An 18,981-nucleotide genomic window follows, 5' to 3' on the forward strand; every position below is an offset into this window, starting at 1 on the left:
CAAGTCAAGTCAAAGTAATACATTAGGGCTATAAAAAAGTAAAATCCCGATCTACGTATACTTAAATTGGGTATATCAATCGTCTCGGTGATGTTCGAAAACATGTAAAGAATGACGTCAACATTACTAGGACTATATTTGTGCTTTTCATTTTGGCTACGAATACAGTTTAATAGACCGTTACTCATTGTTCGACACACATTTGCTGTAATAACTATTTATAATCGCTCTTTCGATTCGTTAATTTAACTGCTATTATATTACATGTATTTTTCAAATTTAATTTCCCCCTTTATGTTTGCTGGAACCCATGGCCACTTTGTTTTTTCGACTTATTGATGGTGTGACTATACTCTCCAAGAACGCATATTTTCCTGAATAATGAATTCTGATTACAAATTTCGAACCAGGCTAACTAACACATATGCAAGTATCTAATGCACCGTAATGATTGAACACGTTCATTTTTATTTCACTAATTCATTTGAGAATAGATAGCAGGACAATGCATATAACATGTATACCAGGGACAAGTCTAACTACAATGGTAATCTCACATATATTCAACCGTTTCCACACAATTGTGACTAATTATCATTCCCGGGGGTATATCCACGTTATACAGGTGCGCAATTAAATGTTACAGACCTTTAATATAATAATATAACTATCACTACCAATACCTATTAACCGATCAATTAATATAACATTATAGCAGAATAATATCACACACTGAATTATAATAGCTAATCAATGTATTGTCGTATGTATTATTAATTTTTGTTCGCATGTTTATCAATTACGATTTCATCTTTTTCTGAATAATCAAAAAAAAAAGTAGAAAAATCTATTCAGCCTGTCAGTAATATTAAAGGGCGGTGGTCGTCGTGCCGCGTCTTGTTCGATACTGGACTCATAGCGACGTATACAATGCGTGTAAAATACATTGTTTATTTACATGAAATTCAAACACGCGCTGCGCGACAACCATAAAAAAGTTGAATCGGTTGAATCATGCATTTGGGTTAGGGCAGACTTTCTTATTATGTTGAACTGAAGCATATGTGAATGCATCTAGTATAGCAAATAGCAGTCAAATAACTGTGAATTTGGTAATTTGTCATTTTAGTGATTTGGTCCAGTGTTATGATCAAGTAGGTGGACCATACTTTATGAACGTCGCACCGGCCCGCAAGTCTGGAACCACATATAATATTAAAACCATGAACATATGTATTTTGTGTTTCAGTATTTTTAGAATAATTAATGTTTGTTGGCAATGGGTTCCTTTTTATGCGTGACTTTCATAATAATCCGATTGCGTGCATAGCGATTCAGAAAATGAGTCGTCCTGCGCCCAGCACGTCGTGTTAGTATGCAATTGTGTTCATTTAAATTCGTACTTAAGGATTTAGATACCTGTTGTCGGCTATTGAGAAGGAATAACGTAGCATAGGAGGGAGACAAAGAACACACGTTCACCATGTAAAACACATTATCAGAACCGAACATTGTTTGACCAATTGTCACATATGATCATCGAATCGAAACTAGACCAGTTCTCTACTTTCATCGTATATTACCATACTATGTGAATACGCGACCGGCCCTAAAATAAAATGTAAAATCCCAACTAAAAAGGTATCGACATAGATTCCCTGTGTGGGGTAGTTTAACGGATACGTTGCAATATCTGTATACTATTAATTAATGAAGCCAAAATTGGTGATGGGGTGTGTTGTGCAATCAGTTTTACCTAATCGCAACTGCATGTTTGTGCGCTGATCAGTCCTCACCATCGCCACCGCCCCACCAACAGTCGATGTGTAATATTCACGTTGTCAGTGGACATCGTGTACTGATTAACGCGACACTGTTTTGAAATGAATATATAAATGTACTCACGTCGGACTGTCGTCACATGGCCACAACGGAAGGAAAGTCGTCACGGCGGTGAAAACCATTAATTGGTGGTAATACATACTGAAGCAACGTAGAGATAAAAATATATACACGGACTAGTTGCTTTAGTGGTTGTATTATATGTGCCGTCCTGTTTTATTCAGCGGGTGATACAGTCTTGCGTGTGAACGTCTCGCGTCGATCACTCTGTAGGAATCACAACAACGACACGACGTCCATACACACGAGCACACATCCGACAAAGTACAACCATTCGACCTGTTTTACTTGCTGGGTAAATTGTGGTTCCATCGACATGAATTGCGGGGGTGACGAATGACGGTACTCAACAACGTATCTACATGAGGTAAACCCGCATTTATGCAGTGACGTGTAGGTGAGGTCACGCGCACATGGGACATGTACAAAAAACTCCCATAATGTCAATATCGCACTGCCCTCTATCGTGTTTCGTCATTCGTTTCCAACTGTCTCATTACAAGAAATTGTCCTGCTTTCCAATGAATACATTGAACCCTCGTCGGCATCGTCTTTTTGTTCGCGGTTGTAAACAGCGACTACGCGACAGATGAATAAATCTGTTACTATTTTTAGAGGGTTTACCAAAATGCTACGTGAACTGAGTGACTCAGGTTGGACGTCAGTCACGGATGACACGTCATTCTAACATACGAATTACACTAACTGAACCAACATATATTCTAAATTGTATTGCCGTATCGTATTATTGTTCCCTTTTCGTACTTGACGTGGGGACGAGGAGCTTAACTTGCAGTGACGAATGAGCGTTCTGAAATCATTGAGATGCAATGAACATATTATGTGTAAAGCGCTTTAAACTTATTACCATTTTTGCGATGGGAATACTTTGGAGCAATTTTTTTTTCAATCAGGATAGAATGAATTAGTTATACATTTTAGTTTGAATATACCTCGTCCGTATGCTCGTTTTCATATATATGTTATTTTATTTTATTTTTTTTTTTTGACATTGTAATCTTCTTATGAGGAATAATCTAAGATATACCGTGAATTTAAAAATAAGAGCTGGTAGTTTTATGAATCGCTATCGGTCTTGTGAATAAAAAATAATTATCATTCGAAATTGTTCGCAAATTTTACATACAGATTCGAATTTAATCAGTGCTGGGGGTACTTGCCTAGATTGCTTGTGAGAGTGCTCTGCGGGAAGTTGAAAACTGGACCAAAAAATATTGACGTTGAGAGCAATTTTGACTCAAAATTAGCGTCTTTTGACCCCAAAATGACCTAAATTTTGCTAAAATGGCCGGACATCTTAAAATAATCTCTAATTAATGCACCATATTTTAATAACAAGTGGTATAACATATTAAAATGACTTTTGGTATTGAACGGACAATTTATGAATAACATCGAACCAACTCGACATTCACAGATGGTTTTACACGAAACGATTAAAAAGATAGATACCTAATACAAAATACAATTTGCATTTGTTATTTACTAAATCCCAGCCTCAATCTTGGCACTATTTACCAAGACGGTGTTTCTACAATCACAAATGTCAGCAGTAAAATAACCTCTAATTTACTTGTAGACATTCAGTTTCCACAGCATAGCAGAGACAAAGTTTTTTAAATCGTCAAAATTTGGCCGAACCAGACATACATACGTGCGCCGCGTCTTGACTTTTCAAAGGTGAATGCTCGGGAAAATCACTCTAGTATCACCTTGAAGTATTTCAGTAGGACCGTGACTATGTGTATGTGACAGCGCCCTCACTGTTTAGAATCAGTTTATCAGCAGCCAATCAGATTGCTTCTTCCATCAACACGCTCTGCCTTGTTATCAGAACAAGTGCAAGTTGTATTGGCTTGGATGTTGCGGCAATACAGCGAGGATATCAAGACATAATACGAATCACAAATATTCAGACCAAAACTAGTCAAGCTATACTTAGTTCCGAGTCGCTCTTAGACGCACTGGTAATGATAAATCATTATGCTTTACCGGCCTTGCGACCATCAAGCGTGGTAACAGTGTTGTCACCACTGTAGAGTATTATGGAGGAGCAGGTGTAATACCTCAGAGCTCATGTCACTGCAACATATAGCGACAGAAATGAAACCGAAGATGAAGACATCAGAAATGCAAAACCTCCATGTTTTTTTAGCAGTCATTTGTAAGTAACAACACTTTTTATTGGTCGGTAAACTTTCTGTCGAACAACCACGCGACATACACGGTTATGAATGGAGATACCGAACATGGTTGGAGATGAAGGAATGTCCGAACGGAACAACACCGTGCAGGCGGACGATGGTGCATCTGATGTTACATAAATTCCATTAAGGCTTCTGAGTATTACTTCTAGATTTACGCATAAAAACCCTCACTGTAAGGTACATAGGTGCCGCAGTATAATCAACTGTGTTCGTATAATGTGAGCTTTTGTCTTGAGCTCATGGTACACGCGGAGGTTTACACGTATTCTAATTACATTTTTTGGTACAAACAAATCTCTTTTTTTCTGTTTTTTACAGTGATAAAACAAATTCTCTGTGAACTTAACTGAAATAGAGAAATTATATAGTGTTTCATTATAATGCCTAATGAGAAAAGCTGATGCAAAAAAAAAAAAAACAAATCGGACGCACACAATTATGTTAAACTTAATTATACCACTTTTGGTCACGTGCATCATTGTTCTCGCCAACGATTTATTCTTGCAAACAGGGTGAATTTATATGCAAATTGTAAAAAGCAACGCATTCGCAAATATGCAAAGTGTAAACGGTCACACTTTCATTCATATGCAAAGTGTAAATGCTACACTTTGTATCAAAAGTGTAGCGTTTACAATTAACATATCAATAGAAGTGTAACAGTTTACAATTTGCATATCAATCAAAGCGTTATCGTTTACAATTTGCATTATAAATTAAACAAAGTATATGCATTTAATCACACAAATCACAATGAGGGTGCAAATCGCACTAATTTAATTATACTTTGTTTGGAAAAAAAAGTACTACAACACTACAATTCAATATTGACACATTTGTTTCCGTCCTGGATCTTAATTTTAATTTGTTTAGAACAACAATCATTTGAATGACACATTTCTCTGAATTCTGCATGTGATGTTGCAGTCACTGGTTCAGGCGGTGGCTGTTCATATTTTTCAACCTTAGGCTTGTGTATGGAATCGGAATCGTCAATTACGATGGCTGAAGTACTTGCTTTCGGTAGTGGAGGTTGGAGAGCATCAGATATAACGTATTGCAGAAGCAATAGGCTTTGTGTCTGGAACGCAAGCGATAGTGCGCCATCAACGGTGCTGACGTGCGTAATGTAATGTCACTCCTTGTTGTGCGAGGTGTGACGTCACTCCATCTTCAAGGCGTCACAACAGAAATGTAAGTGGTCTTTCTTAGTGTGGTAAATTGTGGAAATAATATTCATTTTCTATTGATCTCCGCTTCACTTGATATATTTATCAACCTTAATACATCCAAGATTTGAATGAAGGTGGTTTGGTGTGGTATATCATTTGAATTTCATTCCTAGAAGCGTTTTGAATTTGTAGTCTGCGGCGGTTTCTTTTGCTTAATTCGACCGCCATTTTATTACGTGTAAGGTGAAGGATGTGCGCGGCCAAAAAACCAACGGTTCTTATTTTAGGACCCTCGTTTGTAAGGCGACTCAAAACTTTTGTACATGAGGACCAACAGCAATATAATGTGTCACCAACTTTCGATTTGAGTCAAATGGATATTTATTTCCATGGTGTGGGTGGACGAACGGTATCGTCGCTGGTAAACTTTGACCTTGGTGTGGTGAGCCGGGTTTCGCCGGATATTATGGTCTTAGAGTTAGGGTCCAATGATCTATGTGACTTTTGCGTGGAGCCATTGCAAATCGCATGCAAAATGGTAGACCTCGTTCATCAAATGCATAGGGAATTCAGGGTAAAACAAATAATTGTCAGTCAAGTCATGCACAGGATGAGACCATTTCATAAGTTTCATATTTACAATGCTAGGGTAGACAGTATAAATCACGCGTTAAAGTCTGCCTTAGAGGAACTTTCATTTGCCATGTTTTGGAAGCATATTGGCTTATGGAATTCTTCTCTAACTATAATGTTACCAGATGGCATTCACTTGAACAAATTGGGTAATTATAGATATTATCGAAGTGTTCGTGGGGCACTCTTGCAGGCATGGAGGTTTTTAAAGGCAGCGCAGGTTTAATTGGTGGTGGTTAGGTAGTTGCAAAATGCAGACTGTTACATGAATGAGTTTCTGCTTTCATTTTAAATTTTGCAGACTGTTGATCTTATCTCTAATGCATTAAGGGTTGAATTTCTGCTTTTATTTTATTTATTGGACTGTGGATACTATCTCTATTACTTGAGTGTGATTTTGTTTTTGTTTTATTTTATATTTTGCAGACTGTTGATCCTATCTCTATTACATGAGTGTGGAGTTTCTGCTTTTATTTAAAATTTTGCAGACTTTTGATCCCATCTTTATTACATGAGTGTGGAGTTTCTGCTTTATTTTATATTTTGCAGACTGTTGATCCTATCTCTATTACATGAGTGTGGAGTTTCTGCTTTTATTGTAAATGTTGCAGACTTTTGATCCTATCTCTATTACATGAGTGTGGAGTTTCTGCTTTTATTTTAAATTTTTGCTGAATTTTGATCCTATCTTGATCACACGTGGGAGTTTTTGCTTTTATTTTATATTTTACATTTTATATTTTATATTGTAAATGTTGCAGACTGTTGATCCTATCTCTATTACATGAGTGTGGAGTTTATGTTTTTTTGCAGACTTTTGATCCTATCTATATTTCATGAGTGCTTTAATATTAAAATGTTTTGCTTGATCCTAGCTCAGTACAAGTAGGCAGTTGATTCAACATCTTGCTCTAGTTTCTGCCTTCTTCAAAATAATTTTTCACTAAATAGTATCATCTGTTTATGTGCATCTCTGCACAGATTCATAGAGAATGTTTTGTAACAGTAATGCTGCTGCTTAATCTCTTTATCATAGATCATGGCACCTGCGCGAAAGCGTAACACACTGAAAAAAGTTGTGTCACCACCACGGAAGCATACCATGGCAACCAGGAGAGGGAAAACCAAGCAACCTGTTCCCATGGAAACAGCAGCCATATCTGATGTTGGTGCAACACCAGTATCAACACAGGATGTGCCAGCGCAGCCTTCTCCTAGTGTACCAGTGAGTCAACCAAGCACATCACATGCATTAGCAGAAACAGCAGCACTTATTCAACAGTCTACTTCAGCATTACTCAAGGGTATTGAGACATTTACCAACCTAGCAAACTCGATGCAAACAAGTCAAGCTATCACACTCTGTGAATCGGTTATTGCAACACCAACAACTTGTACGAACATCCCAGCTACTACAACAGTGGTTGAAAATGCTGTTCTGAATACAGTTAACGAAATAACAAGTTCATGTCCACAATATTCGGTACAGGAGCAGGTGGAAGGAGGGAAAGTTAGTCATTTTACAAGTGTAACTGTTCCATTAGGCGCTTGTGTGCCAGACAAAGTTAAAAACAAAATTTGGTGTAATGAGTTTGTTGATTTGGGTAGTTTGTTGTCAAAATTTGACAAGGAACAGTATACATTATCAGTTATGAACCCTTCTCAGAGTGACAGTCCATCTTTCCGCCTGATTCCTACTGAAAAACAGATACCCATTGACTCAATTGCAAAATGGTCATCTGCTTTTCAAATTTTCATTGCAATTTATTCAGCTAAGTTTAATTCTGATACACTTGGTCTTATGATACATGGATACTGTCAGGGAAATAACAACTGGAGGAGGGGATTGGAAGTACTATGACACGAATTTTCGAAAATTACGTCAACAGGCAGCCTTACCTTGGGGTCAGTTGCACATTGAGTTGAATTTGAGAGCAAAACACTCTCCTCGCCAGTCATTCCCAAACAGTTTTCAGTCCTTTCATTCCCAGCGCTTCTTTCCAAGAGGAGCATGTTACAAGTACCAGAGGGGAAAGCCATGTTCCGGATGCAACTACCCTCACAAATGTTGCTGGTGCTCTGGATCACACCCAGGTTTGGAATGCAAAACCCGCAAACAGGATTTGCAAAATAGACCTTGCGTTGGATATAGCTCAATCAACCCCAGTTTTCCCTATAGGTCTATTACCCACCCCAATAAATATTGAGCAGTTACAACTAAGGTTATCTGGCTATGACCCTATTCTGGCTCAATACCTTATTGATGGTTTTAGTGGTGGTTTTTCTATTGGATTTTTTGGGAATAACATAACGTTTGATTCGCCTAATCTTAGATCAGCTGTTGAGCAACCAGGGGTTGTTGACAAAAAATTGCAGAAAGAATTATCTGCAGGCAAGATTGCTGGACCATTTCCGAAAAAAACCTTTAATAATTTTCATTGTTCACCATTGGGTGTTGTTCCTAAGAAGGTACCAGGTGAATTTAGACTAATTTATCATTTGTCTTGGCCACAGGGTAACTCCATTAATGATGGCATTCCACCTGAGCTAACTACAGTTAAGTATGCACGAGTGGATGACGCGGTTCAGGCAATTATACAATTTGGTGAGGGCTGCTACTTGGCCAAAACAGATATTCGCTCTGCATTCAGAATTATCCCAGTGGCACCATCTGATTATAATTTGCTGGGGTTTAAGTGGCTAGGTCTCTTCTATTATGATAAATGTTTACCAATGGGGTGTGCAGCATCCTGCAGATTCTTTGAAGCTTTTAGCACTGCTTTGGAATGGATGACTGAACAGTCAAAGCATGCAGGAGTAGTTCTACATATTTTGGATGATTTTTTGTTTGTTAACAGGGACTTTTATTACTGTAAAAAGAATCTTGATGATTTTTTTAGTCTATGTAATGATTTGGGAGTCCCATTAGTTAAGGAGAAAACAGAGGGCCCGACCCGGTTTTGTGCTTTGCGGGTATTGAATTAGACACTGTTTTGATGCAAGCTCGTCTCCCACTTGAAAAAATACAACGTTGCATATTTCTAGTTCAGCAGTTTCTGGGACGCAAAAAGGCAACTCTTAAAGAAATCCAGTCCTTGGTCGGAACGCTTAATTTTGCTTGTACTGTTGTCACCCCGGGGAGAGCCTTTTTAAGGCGCCTAATTGATTTGACTTTGGGTCTAACTCAACCTCATCATCATCGCCGTATCAATCACTGTACTAAATTAGACCTACTTGTTTGGCAAGATTTCCTGCTGCACTTCAATGGAAAAGCTTTCTTTATTATGAGTCAGTTTCCTGAAGACTTGGCACCCCAGCTGATAACAGATGCAGCTGGATCTACTGGTTTTGGAGCATTGTTTGGCACACATTGGTTTCATGGAAGTTGGCCAAATAATTTTATACACAACATAACATTTTTGGAACTCTTTCCCATTGTACTGGCAATTGAGGTCTGGGGTGAGCACATGTCTAACCAGGCAATTTTGTTTCTGTCAGACAATGCTGCAGTGGTGCATATAATAAACAAGCAATCATGTAAAGATAAGGACATTATAAGGCTTGTTAGAAAAATGGTATTAATTTGTCTCCGTTGCAAATCAGGTTTAAGGCAAAACACATCCCGGGAAAATATAATGAACTGGCAGATTCTCTTTCTCGACTTCAGGTCAAGAAATTTCAACAGCTCGAACCATGGGCAGATCAGTGGCCAACCCCTATTCAAAAAGATGCATGGGAGATGTTTAGTGGTATATGACAGAATTACTGACATCAGCATTGGCCCCATCAACACGATGTTCGTACAAACGAGCTTGGCAGGCGTTACAAAGTTTCCACCTCAAGCATTACACAGGAATTTTAACTTTGCCAGTCAGCGAGTCTTTGATAGCCATGTTTTTAACAGACATGCACATGAACGGGTTTGCGGCAAATACAATCACCACAACTGCGTCAGCAATTAGTTACTTACATAAGCTACAGGGGTATAAGAATCCGACAGATTCTTTTGTTGTCAAAAAATTGTTATCAGCCATGCGAAAACAAACGCCGACTATAGATAGGCGTTTACCTATATCACGCTCCATTTTGCACGCCCTTGTTGACTCTTTGCCATACATTGTCAATTCAGGCTATAACCATCGATTATTTAAAGCTCTCTTCCTGTTCATGTTATATGCATGTACACGCATTGGGGAGGTAACTTTTACCACCAATAATGTTTCACATATCTTACAATTACACGACATTGCCATTTTGCACCCGGGGTGCTCTGCAGATAGCTCTTTGAAAGTAACTTTCACCAAATACAAGCATGGCTATGCCCCTCAGGTCGTTATTATTGGTTGTCAACGTGTCCCGTACTGTCCAATTGCAGCAATCTCTACTTTTATTTCGGTTAGGGGTCAAAAACCTGGGCCGCTGTTCTGTATGCCTGATCAACAGCCTATAAAACGTGATTACTTTATGCTTAAATTCAATGCAGGTCTACATTTTTGTGGCTTAAGCCCCCAATATTATAAGGGTCATAGTTTCTGTATAGGAGCTGCATCAGAGGCAGCAAGTTCTGGCTTGTGTGATGCACAAATCAGAAGTCTGGGAAGGTGGAAATCGGATGCATTTAAACTGTACACCCGTCAACATGCACAATTTTAGTCAAGCAACTAGCATGGGCAATAGTTGTTTCCCTATATTCTGGTTGGGCTAGCATGGGCAGCCCTTATGTCATCCCTGAGTGTTAGGTATCTTCTCATTTTTGCATATAATTTATTTTTATTTTTTGGTGTGGGGCTGACACAAGGTGTGTCTGGTGGCATGATTTGGCCCCACACTCAGTGACGTTAACTTTGTCATTTGTTCAACAAAATTGACTTGCTACTTTTAGTCAAGAGTTAGGGATTTTAGAAAAACTTTGTTTATTCAATTAACTTGATATGTTACATTGTATTCAAGATTTTTCAATAACTTTTTCGCTTATTCAAGCATTTTGTTCACTTTACCCAAATAGTTAGGGTTTTTGAATAAACCGGCCACAACTGGGGTATCCAAAGTGCGGTAACCCAGTTGTGGTCCTTTTTTCAGCCAAATACAGGTGTATTTCATTGTGTAAATGGGTTCCAGACACAAACGATTTTCTGAAGAGAGTTACTTGTTCGTTTATATGTTCTCAACCCATCATCCGATCTGTGACCAGTGCGTTCTTTGATTAGTTGCTCATCAAAGCCTTTTTCATACAACGAAGTCGCCGCAGTAACCTAAAAGTATGAAAAGAATGATTTGAGAAGTAAATATACCGACATTTATTTGCATCGCATTTGAAATATGTTTTCACAATGTACAATATTTGTTTTCAATCAGCGAAATTCAAACACATTTGAACCCATCCCAAGATCCCACCCCAGAATCACTTGAGACAAACTTACCTTACCCGAGTGTCCAGTATGATACCCATCTATTCCAGCCAGACCACACATTCTTTTTGGATATTGTCGTAAAGTATTTACTCCAATCTTCTGTTTAGAAAATTTGAGCCCTCCGCTGGACGTCAGTGGATGTCGGTAGAAGGGACCTTTCGGTGGAATACATTGCAAATAACGTTTCAATAATTGAACAACACAACGCGTGTTGGAAGAATCGCCGTATTGGCGCACATTTTTATACGGGATTTTCCGCGAGTAATACAGTCCTACTTGATTATTTTTACACGGTCTACCATTAAATTCAATATAGTCAGCTTGATTGTCTGATCCTTGTACGAACTGTTCGGCTGTAAGGTTACTGTGTTCGTCGACTGCTCGGAGAGCGAACACTTTACACACATAAAAGTAGACCGCATAACTCAAATTTGTAGCAGACTATGGAAAAAACCTTATCCCACAATTTGTTTTCATCATTATCTGTGTATGGTTCAGCTTGACGTTTAAAAACACCTATTCCCCGTCTGTCTATACTCTTCATTACACCGTCCAGAGTGTGATGGAATTCCATAAATTCCCGAGCATGTGTATCCATAAAGCACAAGTCAACTCTTTTGCATTCGTCACGTAAATATCTCTGAATTACGCTACAAAGCACACGCAGGCTATTAGATGGATATTCTGTTCCGTCTTGTCAACGAGCCTCGACAACAAAGCGACACAACCAAAATGAAAGTTCACGTACACCAAGTTCGCTGCATAATCTGGGAACAAATGTGAACACGTCACTACTGCTTACCCCTTGCTTCTCGACTCGTTCATTTCTGGCTCGGCCCCATTCATCCCACACAGACACTCCCCAGTTAGTACATCTACGCGTGTTTTTTGGCACTCGCGAATTCTGAATGGCAGCTATCTGTTCATTGTCTACAGGTAAACCGAAACGTTGACGTTCTTGTTGTTTTGTTAACTTAAAATCTTCTTTTTCGTCGTATTGAGAGCAAAATCTCTCAATGTCATCGTTGTACTCCGAATCGGAGATGTCACTGTATTCGACCATCACTGAGCGCTGCCTGCATTCGAAATGACAAGACCATGCTTTGACACGTGGAAAATTCAAATGTATTCAAAATATTGACCAATGAGTGGAGTTTATTTGAAAAGACCATTCAGCAAATAAGGCTTATTGGTCATATCACTTAACATCCAATCGTATTCGATGAACGCAGATGAGCTTTACTAATTTGAATCTCAAAGAGCATTCTCATGCAAATATACTTCAGACTTAATTTATTCTGTCTCATTTGTGACACGAACATTATATCAACCTGAGTCATAATCAAATAGTTTCTAATTAGATTTCATGGGTTGTGTTTTATTTGATTTCAGACACGTCCATCACATGCGATTGACAAGTGTTGTTATAGTATATGTCGGCATCCTTTATTCTATTTGCTTTTTAATATTACCTTAAAAGTGTGCATGGAATCATGGGAAGTAACGGTGTGCATGGCCGTTTGATAACTGTCATGAAGGTGACTGACAGGTCATACTTGTTTACAACTCTCGAAGGACAATTGGAATCTACCAGGTGTGCTTGTGATTTACATAACAAGGGATATTTACGATCTACTGACTATGCCATAGCGAGACAGCTGCTAGCAAAACCACATTCTGATTGGTTCCTGTGGAAACCCAAGTGGTGTACCTGAATCTGGGCCATCTATGCCCTATACATAGGCTAGACTGAGGACTGTTGGGGTTCACCATTTCAATTGAGTACTCTGTGGGTTGCTGCTGCGATATTGTGAGGCAAGTGATACAGGCCTCAATCATCATTCTGTGAGACTTGGAGTCTTGTATGAACTGTTCTGCGTTATCCAGCTATCAGCGGTGACCTCCAGAACAACAGCTTTCCTCTGAAAGCAGGACTTCCATATTCCTTCGTCGTTGTGTTGCAAAAGCCATTGGCTGCCACCAATTTCCACATCCTGGAACTGTTGGTTATCACCAATGCACAATGCAATCCCATATTTTAGTGAATGTATTCATTATTCTGTTCTTTGTATTTTGTATTTATTTTGAGAGGTATTAAAGCCGTTATAAAGAGAATGCTGTTTGGACAGGGTGACGAACCTACAGAACGGTATTGACTAACAATAAAAAAACTACAAAGTACTCCCGTGTGCTGAGAATATTACTATGATGAAATTGTTTGCACATATCTGTTGATCGACTTAATTGGTTGATTACGAGTGAATATCTGTCATCGTTTAGGATCATGTGATGTCCTGGACGGAAATTGTTTCAGTGATTTAGAACTAATTACGAGATAACCGTCGCTATTCGGACTACTATTTCTGACAGTTTGGTATTCGCAGTTATTAATGTAGTGAACGATTAATCAAAAAATATGACGTGTTCAGTGCTTAGCGTGATTGGCTGTATGATTAATACTTCTTTGTAATTGGTTAAGGTTTTGAAAGTGAATAAAGAGTTTTTAGTTGGTCTTGGCGAGTACACCAGGACAGACGCAGTCTTGAGGCAGTCCTAGAGAGTCTTGGGGCGAGTCTTGACGCAGTCTAGAGGAGAGTCTTGGGTCAGCCTTGCGATAGTCTTGGGGACTTTTCCCCAGGGCGCTGTGCCTTATAGAGTGCTCGACTGACCGACGAAGACGAGAGTTGAGCCGTATTTTGTTGTGTGCGTTTATTTGACTGTACAGTTTAAGTGACTTTCCCGATCCCGTACCTCAAGGAGACGCGATAGAGAGACGAGACGATATTCTTCCCTGGCACGTGTGAAGAACCCAGAGGAGAAGTATTTCCCCCGTGATATTACATTCGCATAGAGAAGAAATAAGGTATATTCAACATTTTAAATTAAGTTTATTTCCAACGTGACCCACAGTATTGTAGTATAATACTGGCTGTAATTTATTCCAGGGCACCTATGCAAATTTAGTTCAAAAGTTTTTTTTTTTTTTTTTTTTATATGACTAATTTATATACATTGTTCTCAGGCCAGTACTCGGTCACATTTACTTGATATATGGTGGCTGGTTATTTAGATATCAGTGTGAAGCTAAAAGTACGCGTATTTATGTAAATTATATAATTAATATAGCTATATAGCAGCAGCCTTGTTTTAAGCACCATTGCTAATAGCTCATGCTGTATGAAATGTACATCATACAATATTACATTCGAACCTTGACTACATAGATATACTACGTACGTTGTTTGAAATTCGACTTTAACTACACGTTTTTTTGAATTGTTTTTTTTTTTTTTTTTTTTTTTTTTTTTGCGGCGCGGGCGTATGGTGTTAGTGGTAGGTTGTGCGTCTTATTGCAATTGTGAATTCGAATGCTGTGTTTTATGTTGTAATATTTGTCTACATGTGCAATTTTGACAATATATAGCAATGCCATTTTGTCCTACATACATGTCTATAGCTGATTTTAGTGAATTGGATATGCATGTCACCTAACTGTAAGATTGTCAGTGATTGGTTCTAGAGTTGGATGATGATATCGGTTTTAAAACCTCCGGGTTAGTGTAAGTGTTGTGTTCTTCGTGTAATCATTTATTCGTATGCAATGGATTTCCCACTCAAAAACGACGAATTCGGTCATTTGGCTGTGAAAGTTTATGTATTTTTCCCTAATTTGTCAGAAACTGAAAACCACGTTTCTCAAATTGACTCTTTATTTAGTTTCAAACTATATTTAATGCGGCTGCCCCATATAGTTAACACCGGTAAATTTATCACATTTATTTTATTATCACGTGTACCCTAGCTGACTGTAGATGCATGTCCGTATCCGAAACAGTGTGCTTGAGGTACGATAGTAATATTAATAAAGCCACACCACCACCACCCCCATAGTATTGTAGACTATTTGTCCCATAGAATGACATTAGTATGCACTGGATACTGGAGTTTTCTCATGGTGCATTTAAAACTATAAATAAAAAGAAAAAGGGACGAATTAGATAATTAATAAGTAGAGTGCAGCTCAAAGTTAACTTAAACAGATCTATGGATTATCCGAGAACATCTCTGTACAACATTTCCTGCATTTCTTGCATGCTTATTGGAGTTTTTTTTTTTTTTTTTTTTTTTTTTGCTTTTGCCATGTTTGTGAATAAAAATCCGATGTAGTAGGAGTTCTACATTCCGGATAATTATAATTGGTGGAATTGAAAATGAAGAAATCAAGTGAAAATCTAATCTTTTTGTGATTCACAATTCAAAAGATAACTAAGGCATTTCATATAATTTAACCTTCAAGGGTGTTCGATTAATACATTTTTATTATATATTTTCATATATATTTTGCCCTTCTAAACGTATTCGTTTAGTCACCCCCTTTATTGTATTGTTTGGTTGGCAATAATTCGGTGTGGTTGCTGTCTGAATCAGTGAGATATAGTTAACACTGACGGAAATACAAAATATTTCTACCCCATAAATTAATACAGAAAACATGTCATATTCTCTAACGTACGAGAATGACACTCATATCAAATATGAAATTTCTGATTTGGTCTATTGTCCGATCACTTGACGAGAATACCAGAAATTTTTAAAGTGCTATCAAACAACGCAACAAACACAATTACACAACAATTCTTGTTTTTATTTAGTTATTTATTTATTTATTTTGAATATATTTATCGAATAGAAATGTAGTAAATAAATAAACGATGCTCGGACCGATACATATGATATATATATATAGTAGATAATATTTGGTAATTGTTGTCCTATTCAAAATAATTATCCAGACGTTTCAAACAATGGATTTTTATTGATAGCATAGAAAAAAAATGTTAAAGTATAGATAGAATATAAGAACGTAAGAAGACGTGCAACAATTATAAAATTAAATCACTAAAATATTCCACATAGAAAATGTATACTCGCATTTAGTAGTGAGCACAATGTATGAGTTGAACATGTTGTTAATTTCTCGTGGTTCTTCAGTTCCAAGTCGGAATAAAGTTCCCACGTCGACTCGTCTGAACTGATCCTCGTTGCTATTGACAATACGTACATGAGAAATCGTCATATATGTAATGTTATCTCCTCTGAAAATAAAAAAAAAAAAAAAAGTTGAGTCGGCTATGTAAATGTTTGTACATTGTATTTTTGATCTTAATATTCAAAGGATGAAAAAGTAGCAACGAGAACCCGTAGAACCAATACAATCCGATCTCGAAAGTGACATAACCTTGGCCAATGCTTCTCGAGGCCAATGCTTCACTAGGTGGATAGCCACCTCTATTGAAGCAATCAAATAAATTACCAACCTGGTTACGAAAATCTGTATCATCGCTAAAAATACGACGTGTACGGAGTAATTGCGAATATGGTATTAGAATCACTCATTTCAGTTGTGGGGTTAGTGTAAATATATATATATATATAGAAATCGAAGTCACTTCTCATATCGGATATTGAATTGAAGATGCGCGTTCTACGTACCCATCATCATACTATCATTTCCAGACAAAGGCCTAGAGGCCCATTCTCAGACTCGGAAATGAGAGACAACACAACTCTAGCGTAAACAAGCGTGACAAGAAAACGTCAGTTGTCCCGCGGAGAACAGCTACTCACGATCGTTGCGGAAGGAGCAATTATGTGTTTACGTTCACATAAGACTATTAAACAGAACCAACCGTGAGCTTTACCTAAAGTAAACTAATGTGTTTACAGCTAGTAATTGCAGCTGCTGTGCATACATCAACAAACTAACAGGTCAGTGACCCAGTTCCCATTCTGACAGGCAGGCACGAAACCAGTGCCACTGAAGTTCGCAATGATTGTCGTGCCGCACATACAATTTAAACATACAGTGTTTTCAAAATATTAATTTAAATTAATTAATTAATAAGACCAAGAAGGATTGCATACTACAAGGTCATTTTGAACGCAATATGACGTTAATGGTGTACCAATACACCCCGATCTAATGTTTCAGTTGTAATACATTCGCGATTTACTATTAATACCAATGTATCGTTATAAGTAAAACACATTATCAATCAGTTTCGATAATATCATGATGATGCATGCGCCAAAAAGTAATGAACGCAAAGCGTATTTAGATCGGTGTAAAATGCTTAGAAAATTGGGAACGAAATTATAATGATACTATTGTGTGGGTGATACGAAGTATAAACTACGTACACAGTCTCTCTATAGAGGATAAAGGGACTGTGCTGCTACATGTTACACCCGCTTTCGTAATAATTAACTGTAACACGATACAAAACAATTCAGAAAAAGCTGGCCTCAAATTTCTGTAAATATGTTATGCCCTTGATTATATATATGAAACATGAACAGGTTAACATCATAGGGTTTTAACATATGCAATAACCTTTGGCATTGATTCTGCTGAGAGACCGTATATATGTCCGTATATGAGAACGAACGTATATGTGTCCGTAGCTGATAGATGGCGCGCCACTAATAATCGGGCTTTATTATTAACTGAAAAAGACGCAGGTGGTAATGTTCGTATGCTACCGTGAAGTGAGTCAGTTCGGACGATAACCATTCTTTTCACAAAAACATGTGAATATTATCACTTCCTGTTTTTTGGGAAGAGGGGATAACACAACAAATATCTACGAACGACATGGAAACAATATATGAAAATGCATTTGCCTTGGCAACGTTCGAAACTTAACAATTGATTAACTAGCTTTGATGTCATATCCGTTTTGTGGGGTATCACAAAATAAAAAAAATGTATGACTTTTATGACAAATATAGTGCAGAAACAAATATGTCATCTTAGCTCTGAATTCACATCACATCGATATAAATCGTTTCACGTAACATGTTTATATGTCTATTGTGAGAAAGTTGAAAATAAACACGTCCAGTTACCAACAGTAAATAAATTATCCGTAGGGAATCCCAGGGCCGACCCTTGCTATTCTAAGCCGTTCGACAGAGGGCAGCAAAAGCCGTATCCAGTCCATAAAGGTTTTATCATATACCTTATATGTTATGTTTCGCTTGTGTGGCCCCAAACGAAACCGGGTTTCGATTCCGGTCTTTTTACTGGCGAGGATTTATATATGGAATTCCAAGCGACGCAAACGCGTCAACAACACAATACACAAAGAAGAATTATTTTGGTTCAAGAAACTCATAGTTGTTCTAATTCGGAGAGTGTGTGGAAGAGTGGGGTGGCAGTGTCATTTATTCGCATGGCACACAAAATAGTTGTGGGGTAGCAATATTTTTTAATAAGAATTTAAATGTTAATATTAGAAACAAGATGATTGATAATGATGGGAGGTATATTTTTGTTGAAGTGGAAATTAATGATCTGGTTTTAGTCATAGCAAATCTATATGTACCCAATAAGGAAAACGAACAAATTGAATTCTTAGCCACTGTAAGAGGTTTAATTGATTATAACTTTCCAAATTGTAATTTAATAATTGGAGGTGATCTAAACATCCCTCTTGATCCAGTAATGGATAAAAGAGGTGATAGGCCAGAGCTGAGGAATACTTTCAGGCGCGACATGTATACATTTATTAATTCCTTATCACTTATTGATGTTTACCGTAAACTAAACCCAGCACAGTATAGGTTTACTTG

At 37.7% G+C, this 18,981-nt stretch overlaps 1 protein-coding gene and 1 pseudogene across 1 annotated transcript in view; both read right to left on the reverse strand.

Annotated features, from left to right (window-relative positions):
- Positions 1 to 2,196, reverse strand: part of LOC100376859 (glycine receptor subunit alpha-2-like) — a 30,232-nt gene extending 28,036 nt beyond the window's left edge. The window contains exon 1 of the mRNA XM_085507958.1: positions 1,906 to 2,196. Within this exon, the coding sequence (XP_085364084.1) occupies positions 1,906 to 1,982 (77 nt within the window). The 5' untranslated portion in view covers positions 1,983 to 2,196. The remainder of the gene's footprint in view (positions 1 to 1,905) is intronic.
- A 2,748-nt stretch (positions 2,197 to 4,944) lies between these two features.
- Positions 4,945 to 11,944, reverse strand: LOC146734495 (uncharacterized; annotated as a pseudogene).
- Between the last annotated feature and the right edge of the window lie 7,037 nt (positions 11,945 to 18,981).

Source organism: Saccoglossus kowalevskii, chromosome 14, assembly GCF_978046115.1.
Source record: "Saccoglossus kowalevskii chromosome 14, keSacKowa6.1, whole genome shotgun sequence".
NCBI classification, from domain to species: domain Eukaryota; kingdom Metazoa; phylum Hemichordata; class Enteropneusta; family Harrimaniidae; genus Saccoglossus; species Saccoglossus kowalevskii.